Genomic DNA, 17747 nt, shown 5'->3' on the forward strand with positions numbered 1-17747 from the left:
TCACGTCCGCGCTTTGACTTTAAGAACCGGGGTAGTTTCAAGTCTAACCATCCATTGTCGACTCATCCTCCTACTAAGATGTGCTCCAAACTAGCTAAGCTAAACGAAGCCTACGTGAATTTGCATAGGGTCAGACACAGTCTGATACCGAAGCCAGAAGAGATAGAGAATGTGAGAATGCTAAAAGTCACTGAATACCTGATAGAAGAGCTCTTCAGAGAAGAAGTGAACAGGGAGAAAGAAGAATGGACAGAGAAGTACAGACTTCAGAGACAGCAGCAACAGCAACAACAGCAGCAGCAGCAGCAGCAGCAGCAACCTGAACCTGACAGAGGCTTTGTCGATTTCGTATCGACACCAAAGAGTTCTTCTTCTCTTTCCGAAGAAGCAGACCTATCGTCAGAAAGTCTATCCTCAGAGGACGACGCATTCTTAGAAACTAAAAAATTGCCATAGCAAACAAAAAAAAAAAAAAAACCAGCCCTTTTCAGGGCTACCCAATACTCTAGAAAAGAAATAACAATTGATTTGCCAATGTGTGTATGTAGAGTAGTGTGAATATAAACACTGACTCTTTTTTATAGTGTGAGTGTATGTGTTTGTGTATATGATTGTGTGTTTGTAAGTGCTCAAGTACGTTTGTGTAGATAGTAGATTTAGATCATGTTCTTGGCTGTTGGAGGTGTGGGAGAGTAGATTTGGGGTTTGATTGGATTGCTTTGAGTGTGTGGATAGTATGTTGAAGTGATTAATGAATTTTTTTAGAATAGTGATGGGTAGTACAAAAAAGTGAGTGAGTGTTTCTTTTAGGTCCGCGCGTTTGTTTGGTCATGATCTAGGTAAGATAACTTTTGTCTTGGGGATGTTTTCCTTCACGTCCGCTCTTTCGCTATAAATTGAAACTCGCTTGGCATCTAGCTACCCTGTTCATTCGCTAACAAGACAATGAATACCAAAATAAGCAAACTTCTTGAACTCCAGATACATCTGGAATATGTCAGGCGCCTGTTAAATGAACTGGCCGCGGAGGCCATAGTAGAAGAGGAAAGAATAAAGAAGGAAGAGGAGGAGAGAAGACAGAGGGAAGAGGAGGAAAAGAAAATAGGAGAGAGGATGGCTTACAAGATACCAGAGACAGGGGATTGGGGTGCTGAAACCAATCATCCTCCCTCTGCGCTTTCAAGAAAAAAAGTAAAAGGAGACTGGGGAAGAAGATGTGTGTGTGGTGCCAGGCCTGGAAGGTGCCATCATTAACCAGGTGTTACTGGAGTTCAAAAACAAACAGCCCTTTTCAGGGCTACCCAAACCTTTAGAAAAGAAATAGTAATCGATTTGCCAATGTGTGTATGTAGAGTAGTGTAAATATAAACACTGACTCTTTTTCCTAGTGTGAGTGGATAAGTTTATGTATATGATTGTGTGTTAATAAGCGCTAGCATAGGTTAGTGCGGATAGTAGATTATTGGGATTTGATTTGAATGATTTGGGTGTGTGGATGGTAGATTTTGGGTTAGTTTATTGTTGGTTAGCGTATGTGAATAGTAGATGATATGAAATGAGAAAAGTAGGGGATGTTTTCCTTCACGTCCGCGCGTTTTAAGTAATGATCTAGGTAAGATCAATTTTGTTTTAGGGGGATGTTTTAAATCACGTCCGCGCTTTAACTATAAGAACCCACAAAGTTCGTCGTTCGCACCATTCTAAGGAATAAAAAAGAAGATGGAAGTGTCCCAACTGTTCAATGATTTAAGGCATGTTTATTTTTGGATGGTGGATGGTGAATATGGAGTTGAAAGGATTGAAAGAGATTGGAGGTTAAGAACCAGTGTGCACTACGTGAACGAACTAAAATTAGCCATGGAGATGATAGAAGGATTAATTGAAGAAGAAGTGAAGAGACTGAGAGGGCTAATAAATCCCCCTTATGTCAGAGTGGGGACATTAAAAGAGGCCCTGGAGAAGGTAGAAGAAGTAAGAAGGTTTTTGGAAGAGATAGAAAAAAGGTCAGAGTGGCCCTTTGTCAAAAGGAGTGTTGAAAGATTGAAAAAAGGGGAAGAAAAGATGAGAAAGGTGATAGATGAAGAAGTGGAGAAAATAAAGGACAGGTGGACAAAAGATAGAAAAGAAGAAGAAAATAGAAAGAAAAAGGAAGAACTAGAGAAACTGAACGCTAACTGGATAAAAATCCGACAGAAGTTCCGAGCCATGGGTCACCCGGACTGGATACCGGAAAATGAAAAGAAGAAGAAGAAGAAAGGAATGATGGAAAAAATAAGGGGATGGATAAAGAAGTGGAGGAGTTAGAAGAAGAAGAAGAAGAAGAAGAAGAAGAAACCCAAAGGCCCTTTTCAGGGCCACTCATAGGTCTCGAAAAGAGAATGACTTTCCATTGCCCACCCCTTTTTTATTTTTAAAAAAATAAAAAAATAAAATCCCATGTTAAATTTCCCTTGACGCTATACAGTCCCACCCTGTTTAAATTCCTTTGACGCTATACAGTCCCATATTCCCATGTTCAATTCCCCTTGTCGCTCAACAGTCCCAAAATCTATTTCCCATGTTAAATTCCCTTGAGGCTAAACAGTCCCACGATTTTTCTCCATGTTAAATTCCCTAGAGGCTAAACAGTCCCACGATTTTTCTCCATGTTAAATTTCCATTGAGGCTAAACAGTCCCGGGGGGTGGGGTGGGGGTGGGGTGGGGTCTGTAATGCTAATTCCCACTGAGGCTGAATCGTCCCTATATACTACTGATGATTGTGAAATATAAAATGAAAACGTTTTACATTTTTTGACAAGCTAGCACTTGCTATATTCCTAATAATAATAAATAAATGATCTTAATCGTGATTAATTTATCTACTCTCATGTTTATGACTTAAAGCTAGCAAAGGGAGACAAAACTTGATCTCAAGTACATTCCTGTTTTTTTTTAGTTCATTCAACTGAGGATATTATGAATTTATTAATGCAGCAACAATACGGTTTTTAAGTAACTAACAATGAAACAATGGTGTTCATACCTACGTGAAATGTAAGTAGCGTAAATGGCCGAGTATCGGTTGAATGAGGTTTTTCTAATCACCATCACTGAGTAAAAAGTGTGGATACTTCTCACTGCAATCAAAGTTGTTTTAATGTAAGCAAGTAATTGATTAGATTATTCATAAGACTTTGTATATGCGTGCCTGCATAAATGTAATATTTGCAATTGGTAATAAAGGGACAGACAAATACAATTATCATCATCTATAATAATAGGGCAATAAGTCATGAAGTAACCGTTTGTGATAAAATGGATGAGCAATACATTTATGAAAAGAAAAACGTGCAAAGCGACTGTGTTACGTGTTTAGGCTCGAATAAACAGTAACACAAGAAAGAGTGAAAACATTAAGTCTTGAAAAAATATTTTTTTTCCTGGAAAAATACTATAAAATATGAAATAAAATGACTTACTGTTTCAAGAATAAAATCCAAAAGTAACCCAAGAATAATCCACGAATAACAATTTAGAAGTCCAAATAATGAAATGTTCTAATGATTTCAAGTTGGAGTCCCGATGAAGAATCCAAGATGGAGGGCGATGACGTATACTGTAACTTGTACTGTGTTAGAGTCTACAGTTTCTTGTAGAAACACAATAATTAATCATCCGGTCTTGGAAATCTAAGTAAAAGTTTCAAGAAATGTCTCTGTTCAAGAATTCTGTATGAGCACAAACATTTTCCAGAGAAACGAATTAATCTTTTAGAATCCGAAAAATTAAAACTCAAAAGCTCAAACCTAGTCACAACATAAAAATCAAACTTGACATCAAGTGTTTGAAAGCCCCAAAACTCTCTAAGATCTCTCTCTCTGTCTAGACATCAATATTAATACTAGGTATTTCGCAATCTTTCCCCTTGATGTGCCTGATATCAAGAGTATACTCATGTAACAACAAACTCCACCTTAGCAGTCTTTGATGTTTATTTTTCATCTTGCTGATGAAAGTAAGAGGGTTGTGGTCACTAAACACAATAATTGAACAAGGAGCTGAACTAAGGTAAACTTCAAAATGTTGTAATGCCAATATCAAAGCCAAACATTCCTTCTCGATTGCTGAATAATTTCGTTGGTGCTTATTTAATTTCTTACAAAAACAGCACACTGGATGATCAATACCATTTTCATCTTCTTGAAACAAACTGCCCCAACGCCAACATCACTTGCATCAGCATACAATTTAACATGCAATTTAAAAGATTGGTTGAAATTTGGAGCCGTAAGAACTGGTGCGCTTTTAAGCACGGCTTACAACTTGTCAAAAGCCTCCTGGCATTTTTCAGTCCCAAGGAACTTGTTTTTCTTGCTTAGTAAATTTGTCAGGGGTTAAGCAATTATAGAAAAATTGGAACAAACTTTTCGATAGCATTTGGCCATGCCTAAAAATTGCATCAGTTTCTTTTTATTAACAAGCATGGGAAATTCAGAGATATCCTTGACTTTCGCATCTATAGGTTTAACTTGTTCCTGTCCCACGAAATGTTCTAGAAAGGTTACATTTGCACGGCAGAACTCACTCTTAGATAAATTAATTGTCAAACATGCATCAGTGAGTCTGTAAAGGAATTTTCGAATTGTTGCCAGATGTTCTTTCCATGTGTCATGCACGTTTTTCGGTATATTTTCCTTCTCGGGTCCACTTAAAAAATGGTCCTACCTCTCTTCCTTCCTTCTCGGATCAATATGTTCGCCATATCCGAATGTTGTTGTTGTTAGATTAATCCCTAGCAGAATTTGTCGAATGTATGACGTCACTTCTTTTGGAGCACTCCCGATAAAGAACGGAATTACGAGAAACTTCGGCGATTGATTTAATTAAATTTCCATCCTATGACGACAATTATACTACTCTTGAAATTATACACAGCTCGTAAGAACAGGAAAATTGCAATTTAAGAACACGTTTATGATCGTATAGCAAGATGCCGCTTCGAACGTTTATCATTCGTAGACCCAAAATATAAATGTCATCTTTAGGTTTTTCACATATGCACGCATGCGTATGTAAAGAGAGAGGTGGGGCAGAAATGAAAGAGAGAGAATGTGAAGACTGTAAATAAGTATATGTTTTTATCTGCTGGAGATGATCGTTCGGAGAAAATTTCATTTCAAGTTTATGTCTATGTGTTCGCGTGTATATATGTGTATCAAGAGGAAAAGAGACATATTTAAAAGCATATTGAGAGTGGAATAATAATATAAGTGGATATTTCATCTTTATACTCAAGTATTTGTGTGTGTGTGTGTGTGTGTGTGTGTGTGTGTGTGTGTGTTCTATACACCAAACCTTTAAGCTCTTGTAGTGTGATCTATATACAAACCATCACTGAGACGACTTTGTTAAACAGATCATTTGATTATAGTAAATCGTTGAATAATAGAAAATGCACGATGTCAAAAGTCATCCTAATGATTGTATGTCAAGCAGGTCCGCCGACACGGTATGACAAACTTTCGGTGGCCCACAAGGTCATTGCTATTACAATTTGTAATTCACATGGGTCTATTGGAGTCATTTTCCTAGGACCCACAAATCCTGTCTGCTGCCCTCATGTAAAGACGAGATTTTTCTCCTTATGTAAGCAATATATGTACAAATTATTCTTTAAGACCTTTCAAAGGTGATATGTAAAATGAAGGCATGTAAGGAAGATATTTTTCTGCTTATGTAGGCAACATATACACAACTTATTCATTAACATCTTTCGAAGTTTATGTGAGAAAAAATCTCAGTGTCAGTAGGTACTTAGGTCACGACCTTTAGACCGTTCTGCGTCAGCAAGTTAGATTTAAATCAATTTCGTAGTGATGATAGAAAAAGTAAGTGCTTTTGAGATATATCCACCGAACAACTCCGTTTGATTCCATTTTTAAGACACGTTGGTCAACACTATTCCCGTCCATCCTTCTGTTAATACTTGCTTGTCTAGACCATAACTATGACAGCTGGAGATGAAATTCAGTACGTGTATCATGACTAGACGGTATGTCATATACAGCCCCGTCCCCACTACCATTACGTCAAATTCACAGCAAGGCAGAAGAAAATTAATTGTTTGATTTTGTACATTTTCTGATGGATAACCTTTAGGCTACTAAAGACATTGTAAAGACACTTGAACTAGTTATACCTAATATTTAAAGATACCATAGCCATGACTTCAGTCTCAAAGTTGAGCCACAGTTAGATAATATATAAATCAGTCATCTCTGTATATGTGCAGATATAACATTTGAACCACTGAAAGCAATTTCATACAAATGTAGCCTCCTGTATATCTAGACTGGATAGTGTCTCGTCTTTTCGTTGTCAACACCCTCTTCCCGTAAGGATAGGGTTAAAAACAAGGGAGTTACACCGTGTCATGCAGCTGGCAGTTTTGTAGCCCAAAGGTCAATGTAATTGGCAGAGGAAAGCGTACGTAATAGGCATTTAATGTTATTTTGGTAATGGGGTGATGACAGGAATTTGTTTATATTATTTCTAGATAATTAATTCTTTTCAACTGATATAATGGATGGGATAAGCTATCTGAGGGCTGGAACTGGTCTTTTTTCGGGGTATAATATTCAAGCCCACATCCATCTTCTGAAAATTAAGTGCGCAGCCCTTGTGTTTAATGCAACAATCAGAAAAATCTCTGAACCTAGTTAAACCTGCAAATTGCTATTTTGAACATAATTTTTACTTTTATTTCAATGTTTGCCCGGTAAGCCATACTTCAATTAAATTCTTGAAAATTACTGAAGACTTGCGACACGTTTAAAATATTCCCTTTAAAACTTTCACGTCAATAAACTGGCAGTATTGGGGTTTACTTTGTCAAAATCTGTGTATGTGGGTTGATCTGTCTTCCATGTCCATACTGAAACTGCTATACAGCTTCTCTTATAAAACAATAAATTTTCATTATGAGTAAAATTTGGGATTATTATGTGTTTACCATAAAGACAGACAGATACAGTTATCATACTGTTATTATTTTAAGAGAGAGAGAGAGAGAGAGAGAGAGAGAGAGAGAGATTATGATAACGTAATTTGACAATCAATACAACTTTGAAATGACGTCCACTTTCCTATTACATTAGAAATTACATGTTGTATCTACTTCTTTAAAACTAAGTATAAACATTGTTTTAATTCAAGGAGGCTATATTACTATTTATTAAAACTCTCCCATTCCATAGGGAACAGCATTTCAACTTTTTTTTACCAGATAAATTTGTGTGAACCATAAACATCCACTCACGCTCATTACGCTTTAAAATACCATACGTGACCATATTTCGCGTTGACAAGATCTATTTTCAGACAGGGAAAGCCCTACTTACATCGACATTTTAGCCTTTTTAGATGTAACACACGGTTAAATGTCAACATTTTTTAATATTGTATTCTAGCAGGAAAAACTAAAGCAAGGTATATAATTAGAAAATGTGTGCAGTAGTTATCCTTGGAACATAGATCTAAACTTCACCGAACTTGTTTCGTCATCACGTTTATATGAGTGCTAATTTTACAAAATCTATGGCATTTTTCAGAATCTTCCCTTGAATGTTTTGACCCTCAGTATCAATATAAGCGAGTATGCCTTGCAGGATGACGATCTGTTGTCGTTGTGCGGTCTTGGCTTTTTCTTTTTTTGGCATTTGCTTTAGTAGATTAATTTAGACTGTAATGATGGGTATCTCTAGCACAAAGACTTTATCATCTGGTTCTAAAGGACTTTACTTAGTTTGATTCTGAGGAATCTGGAATCAGAATTTATGCTCATAAGCAGAATTAAAAATTTGTTAGCCTTTCGTCTTATGAGCGGTTCTATAGTAGTGATATCAGAAGTCTGTATTCCACTGAGTGCCACTCCTGAGCTGCTGATATCTTTAAAAAAATATTTATAACGGAATAAAGGAGGCTACCTTAATCCGACTGCATATGCCAGGCACAGACGAATATGAAAAGGCCAGAGAAAACAGTGAACTCTCATTTGGCATTCATTGTCTGTCACCAGACCAATAATTATTTCATAAATTGGATTCGGATGATTATTTCTCAATCTTAGGATCACCCATTATTTTATGCAACGTCATCTGCAGCCATATATTGTCCACTTCAGAATAGTATACAGATTTTAAGCTTTTCGTTGTGTTCGGTTCCGTAGTTGAGATATGTTTGCTATTTCTGAGTTGTTCGTATCTTTGAAAATCGCTGTAAAAGAATTCATATATATATATATATATATATATATATATATATATATATATATATATATATATATATATATATATATCGCGTGATTAACATTTGTGCATGATTGTTGATTATGCGTTAAAATAATGGTCATTTGTGAATATAATATTAGCATAGATAATTTGTGTCCATGATTGTTAGTTGTAAATAGGATGTTTACATTCGAGTTTGGTACATTCTAGACCCAGTTTTGTTTACAATTAGATTGAAATTTTCCATTGGAATGATTCAAAGCTAGGTCAAGTGAAAATGTTTATAAATAAGGATTTATTTATAATATTCACTGTAATTACTGAAGTGCTCATTAACGTTTTAGATTCATACACACTACTTAGGAATTATTGTGAACTAACTCAAATACATCCTCAATTGTATTATTGTGATATCTCAGGAGAATCAAAAGTATTGGAATGTTTTGAATTATGATAGAACATTTTGGATTTTTGGGGATTTAATTTATAATACTGTAAGTGTTTCTTGGATTTTCACTTTATATATAACTTGTTTGTTTTAGTTAAATTATTGATTTCACTTCTTTCTGATAATATTTGAAGACCTAGAGTCGTATAAATCTACATACTTTAAGTAGAGATGAAAATACACAGGCAAGCGGATGATATTTAATTAGGCATTCATTATCTGTCACCAGTCTAGAATTCAGGAATAAATCTGTATGGCTTCTTTAAATGAAACCAGTTTTATAGCTGTGTATGTAAATCGTCTACTGATTTAATTGTATATCCTCCGTTTGGCTTCTTACTGCAAAGTATCCACACCTTTCAATTTAAATTTGCATTCAACCTTTAGCTTCTCTTCTTCTCCTTCAAATGTTGTTTCTAGCATCATGAAGAACTGATACAAGTATGTAATGCTAACAACATGTGTAGCTCCAAATTGTATAATATATTGATTATGGCGCTTCACGTTTTCTTTCGAAAAGTGATATTAATGTATTGACTGTCTTTTATGCTTCATCGTCATTAGTCGTTTGTAAGTCCGCTATTGGTGCTTCGCATTCACCGATTGCTGGTTTTCTTTCCTCCTTATGGCCCTGAAAGACACTCGTACGCTGAAGCCTCTTCTGTTAATATGGCTCAATGTCACCTGTTGATGCGTTGTACGCATTGATTGTTGGTTCTCTGTCTATTTCGTAGCTCGTAAACACACATCTAAACTTCGTCGAACATTTGTCGTCGTCATTTTGATATGTGCGTGCTAATTTTACAAAATCCTTGGCGCATTTTAGAATCTTCCGTTGAATTTTTTTGTCCTCGAATGGCAATGTCCATGACTCTACCTTGCAAGGTGCCAATTCGTTGTCATTGTCCGGATCGTACTTTTGCATTTCCTTTAGTAGATCATCTTCTACTGTAATGATAGGTATTTCTAGCACAAAGACTTTGCATCTCTCAAAAGGGATCAAAAAATCTGTCTCATCTGATAGGATATCAATAGAAATTATATTTCTTCCACCTTCCCCTACATTAATAGTGTCAGCGTCACCGCTTCTTCCATCTTCATCACTAAATGTAAGCATCCTCATCAGATTCTTCAGGAAACATACTTCTTTTTCCATTTTTAATACATAAATGCCAAAAATTTCAGTTGAGAACGGCGAAGTTTGATGTTTTTTCAGGACGTTTTGTATTTGTTTGGATTCTGAAAAATCTGTACCCACCTTAGGATTGCTGATTATCTCATACAACTTCATCTGTAGCCAAATCTTGTGCTCCATTAGCATTGCTGACAGTTTTTTAGCCTTTCGTCGTATTCTAGGTTCTGTCGTAGCTATGTCAGAGGTCTGTATTCCACTGAGTGACACTTCTAATTCACTGATATCTTCAAAAATTGCTGTAACGGAATTCAGTACGGCTTCATTAATCTGGCTGCATGCCTTAGGTAAAGATGAACATACAGAGGCCAGCGGAAGAAGATGAACTGTCATTGGGCACGCGTTGTTTGTTACGAACTCTGGAATTTTTTTATAAATTTCTAAGGCTTCTACAAAGGAAATCGGGTTTGATGGGATCTGTACACTCCCGTGAATTCTAACCTTCAACTCGTTTAGTTTCTTGTCTTCGTTTGTTTTATAAGATCCTTCTCCTTGTACAAGAGACATAATTTTCAAGTCAAGGTTTCCTTGAACACTCATTTTCTCTTTTTCACTCCCACATGTTGTCTCCATTATCAAGAAGAGCTGGTACCCGTACGTTATTCCGACAACAACATGTGTAGCTCCACTCTTTTTAATAAATTCTTGATATGGCTCGAGATTTGCTTCTGAACAATGATCCTTTGATATGAATTCTTTGCGTGTTGTACCTCTTGCCTCAAGCACTATCTTAGCTTGCATCTTTGAAGATTTGTTATCTTTGAGAACGGAACCTGAACCTTTGACTTCCAACTTGTTCGATAAGGCGCTTATTACAACATTACCTTTAATGTCGAGAGATTTCATCTTTGATACCAGAGAATCTGTTGTAGTCACATCTGTGTTTTGTGTGGGGTGGGGAATCACACGTATATTTGTGTTGTTTTGTTCCCATAGTGGCATTGCTGGAACAATCTGGTTCTTGTTTGCATTATAAAGCGTACCAAGTTCGAAAGGAAGTCCCAAAACTGGTAACTCTAAATAATTTAGATCATCTTCCATCATCTGAAATGAAATATACGAATGCACTAAAAAGATTTGAATGTCTTTCGTCTTTGCATTTTTATTGATTATCAAATCAGTATAGTTATTAGTGGTATTTGGAATCTCGTTAAGAGTAGTAGAAATGAATGAAGCATATCACATCTATAAAACAAAACTATAGTTCGTTCTGCACAGTATCTCGAATGATATCCGTGTCCTTAGCTCAGCGTTATCAAATATCGATTAAAGTACTTTATTCGTTTCGCTCACAAAGTATTTCAACACCATTCCAATCGAAATACAGTTTAATACATCTCATTAAACGTATGTTGAAATAGGGTGGTCTGTTTACGTCAAATTTTTCGTTGCTGCAATGTCTTGCGGAAAACTCCATTTGTTTATTAAATAGTTATCAGTTTTTCTGTCAGCTATCGGCTGCCATAATTTTGACTGTTTGCAGCTGTATATCGATACATATACGTTTATTTACATTATGTTACTTGATACGCCTCTGACAATAAATATTTTTCTATCGAAATTAGGATTGTATTTGTCATCAGACAAATTATGGCCCAAACACTGACAATTAATAAAAACATTAAACAGTTTACCACTTCAACAAGAATTATTTCTTGTTTAAGGACAAAATGCACATTTACAAGAAGTTACCTGGTTTCCAGATCATGCGCTGCCATAGGATCCTTTACAGAAGTATTTAGTGTAATAATTGAGATTTAAGACAAATTATTACAGAGTTTATTATAACTGGTAGCATGATAATGAAAATTATGCTTTGAAGCAAATCAGTATGATATCTGTTTTGATGTTTACTATTTGTCTTTAAAAGATTTACATGCAGAGTCTAGCGTAAACATTCAGCCAAATAATAAGCCAAAACTGAGCCAGTAACCTTGCATATTCATAATAGAGACACTTAAGTTTAAAATTATGCCAACATGTTTTAAATGTTCACCTTATTATGTGTCCTGTATGTTCAGCTGATATATGAGTTTTCGTTAGATATGGATTTATTCAATGTATATTAAACGAAGGTTTCATTGGCCTTATTATAGTACTTGGTTCCGAAACTGGTTAATATTTATATTAATCTTTATTTGCCATATGTTTCACGATAACATGTTGCTATGAATTTGGAACATTTTGTTTAAAAATACTTTTTATATGTGCATAAATGCATAGAAAGCATGCATTAAGCAGGGTTTGTAAACGAAAACAACGCCGTACTTCAGAACCTGAACAGCATCCTGTGTGTCTTTAAACTCCCATATGGCGATGTATAGCTTACTTTGTATAGGAGGACAAATAAGTGGACAATTGATTCATTCTCTTTTTCTATAGTATTCTGTAAAAGTTAGTCTGCAGATGTATTTAATGTTTCGTTTAGACACAATATGAGAGTTTAAGAGGACTTATTTGTTTTGACTATTCACTGGAATTACAGAGTGCTCATTGACTTTGAACTTAAACATTATTCTAGTATTAGTGTGAATTCATTCAATGGAGTTTTGGACAATGACATTGTGATACGTCAATATTGTTTCGACATATTTAGGGATATTGTTACATTAGCATAATAGAAGACATGGAATTCATTCGGAACACTATATTCTTTTGGATTTGTGATAGAACTTTTTAGGATTATTTTTTATTCGATTCATAATACTGCAAGTTCCTCTGAAATTTTCGTTTTGTAACTATTAAAAATTTCACATTACATTTCAGATAACTTGTTGGTTTTGCTTCTTTCTATTAGTTAGTTTAAGACCACAAAGTCGTTAAAACTCATAAAGGATGATTAACACAGACACACACACACGCACGCACACATATTTAAGGGTATTGAGTAATTACAGTACAAGTATTCATGTACAATATTTATTTAGCTCTTCATTATAAGTTTGAACATTTGTTCAGGAAATCAAATAATTTTTCTTTAAAAAATTATCTCTGTGATCTACTAAACAGATCAGAGAAAATTAATCGTCTGAGCATTACAAAATAAACACACCGTTTATTTTGAATGCTCTACTGATTAATTTTCTCTGGGAGTTCACCACTCCCATCGAACTTAGTAGTGTTAAGTGGTGCACATAATAACATTTGCTTTATTACTGAGGTTCATTATAACTTAATATAATAAATTGTCACATTTCCTTTCAGAGTTATATAAAATCAACGGGAGTGGCATAATGTTAAGAAAGAACAGAAGTTTGGAAATCTGAAAATAACTAAGCTGGACATCAAGTCTGAACCCCTTCATTTATAAACGATACACGTTGGCCGATAAATCAGCCCCACACCTGTAATGATATTGATTGAAGTTTTATGATCTCATTGCGGCTATTGATTAAAAGTTGCCAATATTTTCGTCTTTATAAATTGGTGTATATTTTATACACTTACCGGTATTTCTTGCTGCTGCTGACCTACTGTCGGCAGAAGGGTTCTTTTGGCGATATGATCATAATAATTCCAGATCAAATCCTTTCTTTACGACCTGTTAATCCACGTGGAATAACACAACCTTCTGTCCTGTGGTCAGTTTGAATTTAGCGCTAGATACGGGTATCACTAAAATACCGGTGTCTAAACTGTCCGCATCTATGTTCCGGAAAATTTGCATGAATCGAAATTGCACATTTTAAAAATAGTTGACATTAAACCTACAAATAGTTCATTTTTAGCAACACAGGTATGGGGGATTTGATTTATCGGACTATTATACATGGAGTAGCAGAGTTTTCATAAAGATTGGATGAACCAAAGTGGTTTACTGGTCTCTGACCATTAAAGATAAGAATTTGGAAGAAATCTATTATAATCATCTTTAGATTGGAAATAGTATTGCTGTCACAACAGAAAACTATATATATATATATATATATATATATATATATATATATATATATATATATATATATATATATATATATATATATATATATATATATATATATATATATAATGTGTAAGTTATTCAAGTTATTCATAATATCTAATTTCGAATTAGTACATGGTAAGCCTGGGAATTAATGAAATATAACCACAATGCATATAAAATAGATAGCAAGACTTATGAATGGACACAAAAATAGATGAACAGAGGTGAAATCAATATTCTCATACTATTTTATAATGTATGTCGATAAAAACAAATAGTTTGCTTAAATAAATACAATATTGTTGGAATTAAATATTGCAATATTTGCCATAGTGAAGTAATTGCAATTTGTATTGATCCTATTGTTTTCGAGATTTAGTTTATGATGTATACCAATATATAATACAACATTTTAATATATTTTAGTTACTGTTCATAATATCCAGGTAAACTATAAGCATGTAGTAATGTCCATACCATTGCCAATGTCATAATATTTATTGCCAGACTTGCAAAATTATTTTACCTTTAAAATGAAGACCATCTACATTTACAAATGGACAAATTTCATACCAAATATCTAGAGGTGTTGGTTGTGGGGTATATAATCCTCCAATCAACCAACAGAGCTATTAACAATTTAAATAGGAGACACAATTTTCATTTTTCATGTATTTAAAAAATAAAATAACGGTTTACTTTGCTCAAAAAAAAAATTGAATTTATTATTTGATATCGGTACATACACAAAGGCAGCCATTGATAACTGAGTTGCGTAATAAAATAACGGGACTTTATTACTAATATAATGTTTTTTGACACTTAAATATGGGTGTAGAAAATAAATATATGGTTTCCAATAAATAAACTAATGCCTTATTTGGATTTTACAAAATCACAATTAAGAAAATGAAGTCAAACTAATCAGCAATTATTTAAAATGATGTTTAAGATATGGTCTGGAACAATCGAAATCGTAACTATTATTAGTGTTGTTGTTATCCGAAGCTGCTCACTGTGAGTTTCTTTAAATTAAAATACTGATTTCATTCATTTAAGGCACATTTGTCTTTCGATGGTACTTTGATGTTGTTAATGAAAGTAAACTAATATTTAAGGACGGTGCAGATGATGTTTGTTTACGAGTGTCACACGACGGTTCCCATACAGCTCAGTTCTGTATTTAAAACGAATTTTCCTAGAACTCGGGACGAACATGGCGACGGACATGTACACATATCAGTCTTTTTCAGGATGAATCGAATGAATGGTGTTGCTCTGTACGTCAGTTTGAATTATGTCTAAATCATTCGTACACGAAACGAATTATATAATTTGGGTTACATTTCTAAGCGCTGACGTGAACATTCAATGAGAAATAGACGTGGATATCTTCGCGATGATGTGCTGAACGAACTATAATCGTAAAGACGAATAGAGAAAATAAGACATTTCCACGAGCACTTCAAAACTGATCGGCATGCCACTAATATGGAAAGATTATTAAAATAATTTTCATTACTTTTGACAACAGTGAGCTGTAATAAAATGCAGATGAATATATATTGAATAAACTGTAAGCACAAAACTCGAACTTATTTTTGAGAATAATATTCAAAATAAACTTACACTAATTAATATACAAACTTTCTGTGTATGGTATATCTTCCTGCATGGAATCTATACACTTCCTGAATCAAGCCTTCGTTCAGTGGTTTTCCGAAACATTGTGATACTTTTTTCCAAACGAAACCGTTGAAAACATGATATAGGGTAAGTGGTGCAGGTAATACCTAGTCAGTCAGACTGTATTACGCCATTGATAAAGTTGTATGAAGACAGCGCTATTTCTATTATTGTCCCAGCTAGATAATTCAAAGCGCTGATTGGATGCATTTTTACGCATTTGTATTTCCAAGAAGGACAGTTTCGTTGGTAGGGATATTTTCTACAAAATGCATCGACTTCGTAACTGTAACTAGAGAGAATGTTCCATTCCGCGTTGGTACTTGTACCATGTCATAACCCCCTTTGTCCTCTCTCTCTCTCTCTCTCTCTCTCTCTCTCTCTCTCTCTCTCAAACTAACACGAGTACCAAATTGAACAGTACATAACTTCTAAACTTCAAAAATGACTTTCTCTCTCTCTCTCTCTCTCTCTCTGGTTAGAAGTCGGAGTCTGCATAGATAAACATTCATCTTTTACCTCCAAGGAAACAATAAAAATAGCGATACATTTGATGTTAAACTCATCGAATTATGACACATCTGGGGCCAAGATCGCTAAACAAACATTGCTTATAAATACCTTTCCAAATATCGCGCATAATGAAGAAAAGGAAATTTATGTTCTTCCTTAATAATGTTGCTGATTTTGTTATTAGTATAACCTCTATATATTTTTATAAGAATAAAAAAGTCTCAGTCAAAATTTGGGGTAGATATATAAACTGCTTTTAATATCTGGACCAAATAAGTATACAAATAGCTATTTTATAGTCATACGTTCAGAACGAAACGTCATTCTGAGAGAACTAAAAGTGAAACAAAATACTTATTATTAAATAAAACTCTGAAAAAATATGTTGAAATATTTTAAATCGGATATCTATATTTTGTAAATAATCCTACGAAAAGCTTATCAGGCAATAAAATATACATGAAATTAACTTTTCACTGACAGCAATCACCGTATTTACTGCAATACAAAGACTTTAAGTTTGATCAATTGATCTTGTTGCTAGTCGTAAAAAACTATGAAGTCGACTCCAGTAAAGGCTTTCAATGTTTTTCATAGCGTCAAAAGAAAGAAAATAGAAATTCTTATTTAACAAAAATCAAGTTTTCAGTGTTCCATTTCGTCTGCCTCTATGTAGGGACACTTCAGTAATATTTACAACTACGATACTCTCGGTCTCTTCTGTATAAATTGATACGGCTTGTATTTATTATCTTTCTTCGGTGTGCAAGTAATAATGCTTGCTTTTCAAATCATACGTGCCTATTACTTATTTTATCGAGTATTTGATAAATTGAACATGAATAGCTGCATTCTAAATCAATGGCAGTACATGTCGTTTTAAATTCTTAAATTAGTATTGTCTCCCTCAGATTAATATAATAAAGGAATTTAAAAGAATGGAGTAAGTGGTAAGGGTATTTGTGTTTACACATAGACATAGAGTGTGGATCCAAAGATTTCAGAGTTGTGATCCATGGACCTCCAGGCTCATATTAGCTACATGATTGAGTGGTCTGATACAATCCCCCATCTTCACACAAACGTGCAAATAAAATGTGACCTACCTCATCAAATGTAAGCTATACAGCATTCAATATGTTGGAGAAACACATAAATTAAACATCAGAATGAATCTCCATAGATCAGAGTTACTGAATAAGTCTAGCATTCCTTTTATATAATGAATATTTGAAAGGGTGCCAAAATTATATAAAATCAGTTTTTTTTCACGAAAGGTACTGCTGTTGAAAGTTCTTATGACAAGCGACAGAAAGTATAAAATTCCAGTTCACAATATTGCGTTTATGTGGCATCAGATTTATAATTACTTAGACTTGATAATAAAAACTAAACTGTCTTCACTTTTGTCCCAGGTTCATTGTACAAATTACATTCACATGGAAAGGTTTAAGTTGTATCCGCCTAATGAAACTATACAACTATTTGATAACTAATACTAATTAGATAGGCTGTCACCTTGTTGACATCCATTACAAACTGAAGTCATCGATATCCCTCTGAACATTCGTATTTGCACTACATGTTCAATTATCAACTTCTTCCCAAAATGCATGAAATTTCCATGGGCGCAGAGTTTGTTTACCACGATAATAATAATACCTTGTTATTTTGAGTTACATTTCTATCTGAATGTAACGGCACCGATTTGCAGG

General features: G+C 34.4%; 1 protein-coding gene across 2 annotated transcripts; it reads right to left on the bottom strand.

The window, feature by feature from the left end:
• Window positions 1-8902: 8902 nt before the first annotated feature.
• On the bottom strand, window positions 8903-15648 carry LOC149794822 (verrucotoxin subunit beta-like). 2 transcript variants are annotated; one of them, XM_089963978.1, is made up of 2 exons: window positions 15481-15648; window positions 8903-10952 (listed from the first exon to the last, which is right to left on the bottom strand). In XM_089963978.1, exon 2 carries the CDS (start codon window positions 10950-10952, stop codon window positions 9381-9383), a length of 1572 nt encoding a protein of 523 aa, XP_089820104.1. In that variant the 5' UTR covers window positions 15481-15648; the 3' UTR covers window positions 8903-9380. The 2 variants fall into 2 exon arrangements, with proteins under 2 accessions (XP_089820104.1, XP_089820103.1); XM_089963977.1 differs by having other exon boundaries at window positions 15463-15648.
• Window positions 15649-17747: the final 2099 nt, after the last annotated feature.

The sequence above is a fragment of the Sinohyriopsis cumingii genome, chromosome 7, assembly GCF_028554795.1.
Source record: "Sinohyriopsis cumingii isolate HCF-2022 chromosome 7, ASM2855479v2, whole genome shotgun sequence".
In the NCBI taxonomy this organism is placed as follows: Eukaryota; Metazoa; Mollusca; class Bivalvia; order Unionida; family Unionidae; genus Sinohyriopsis; species Sinohyriopsis cumingii.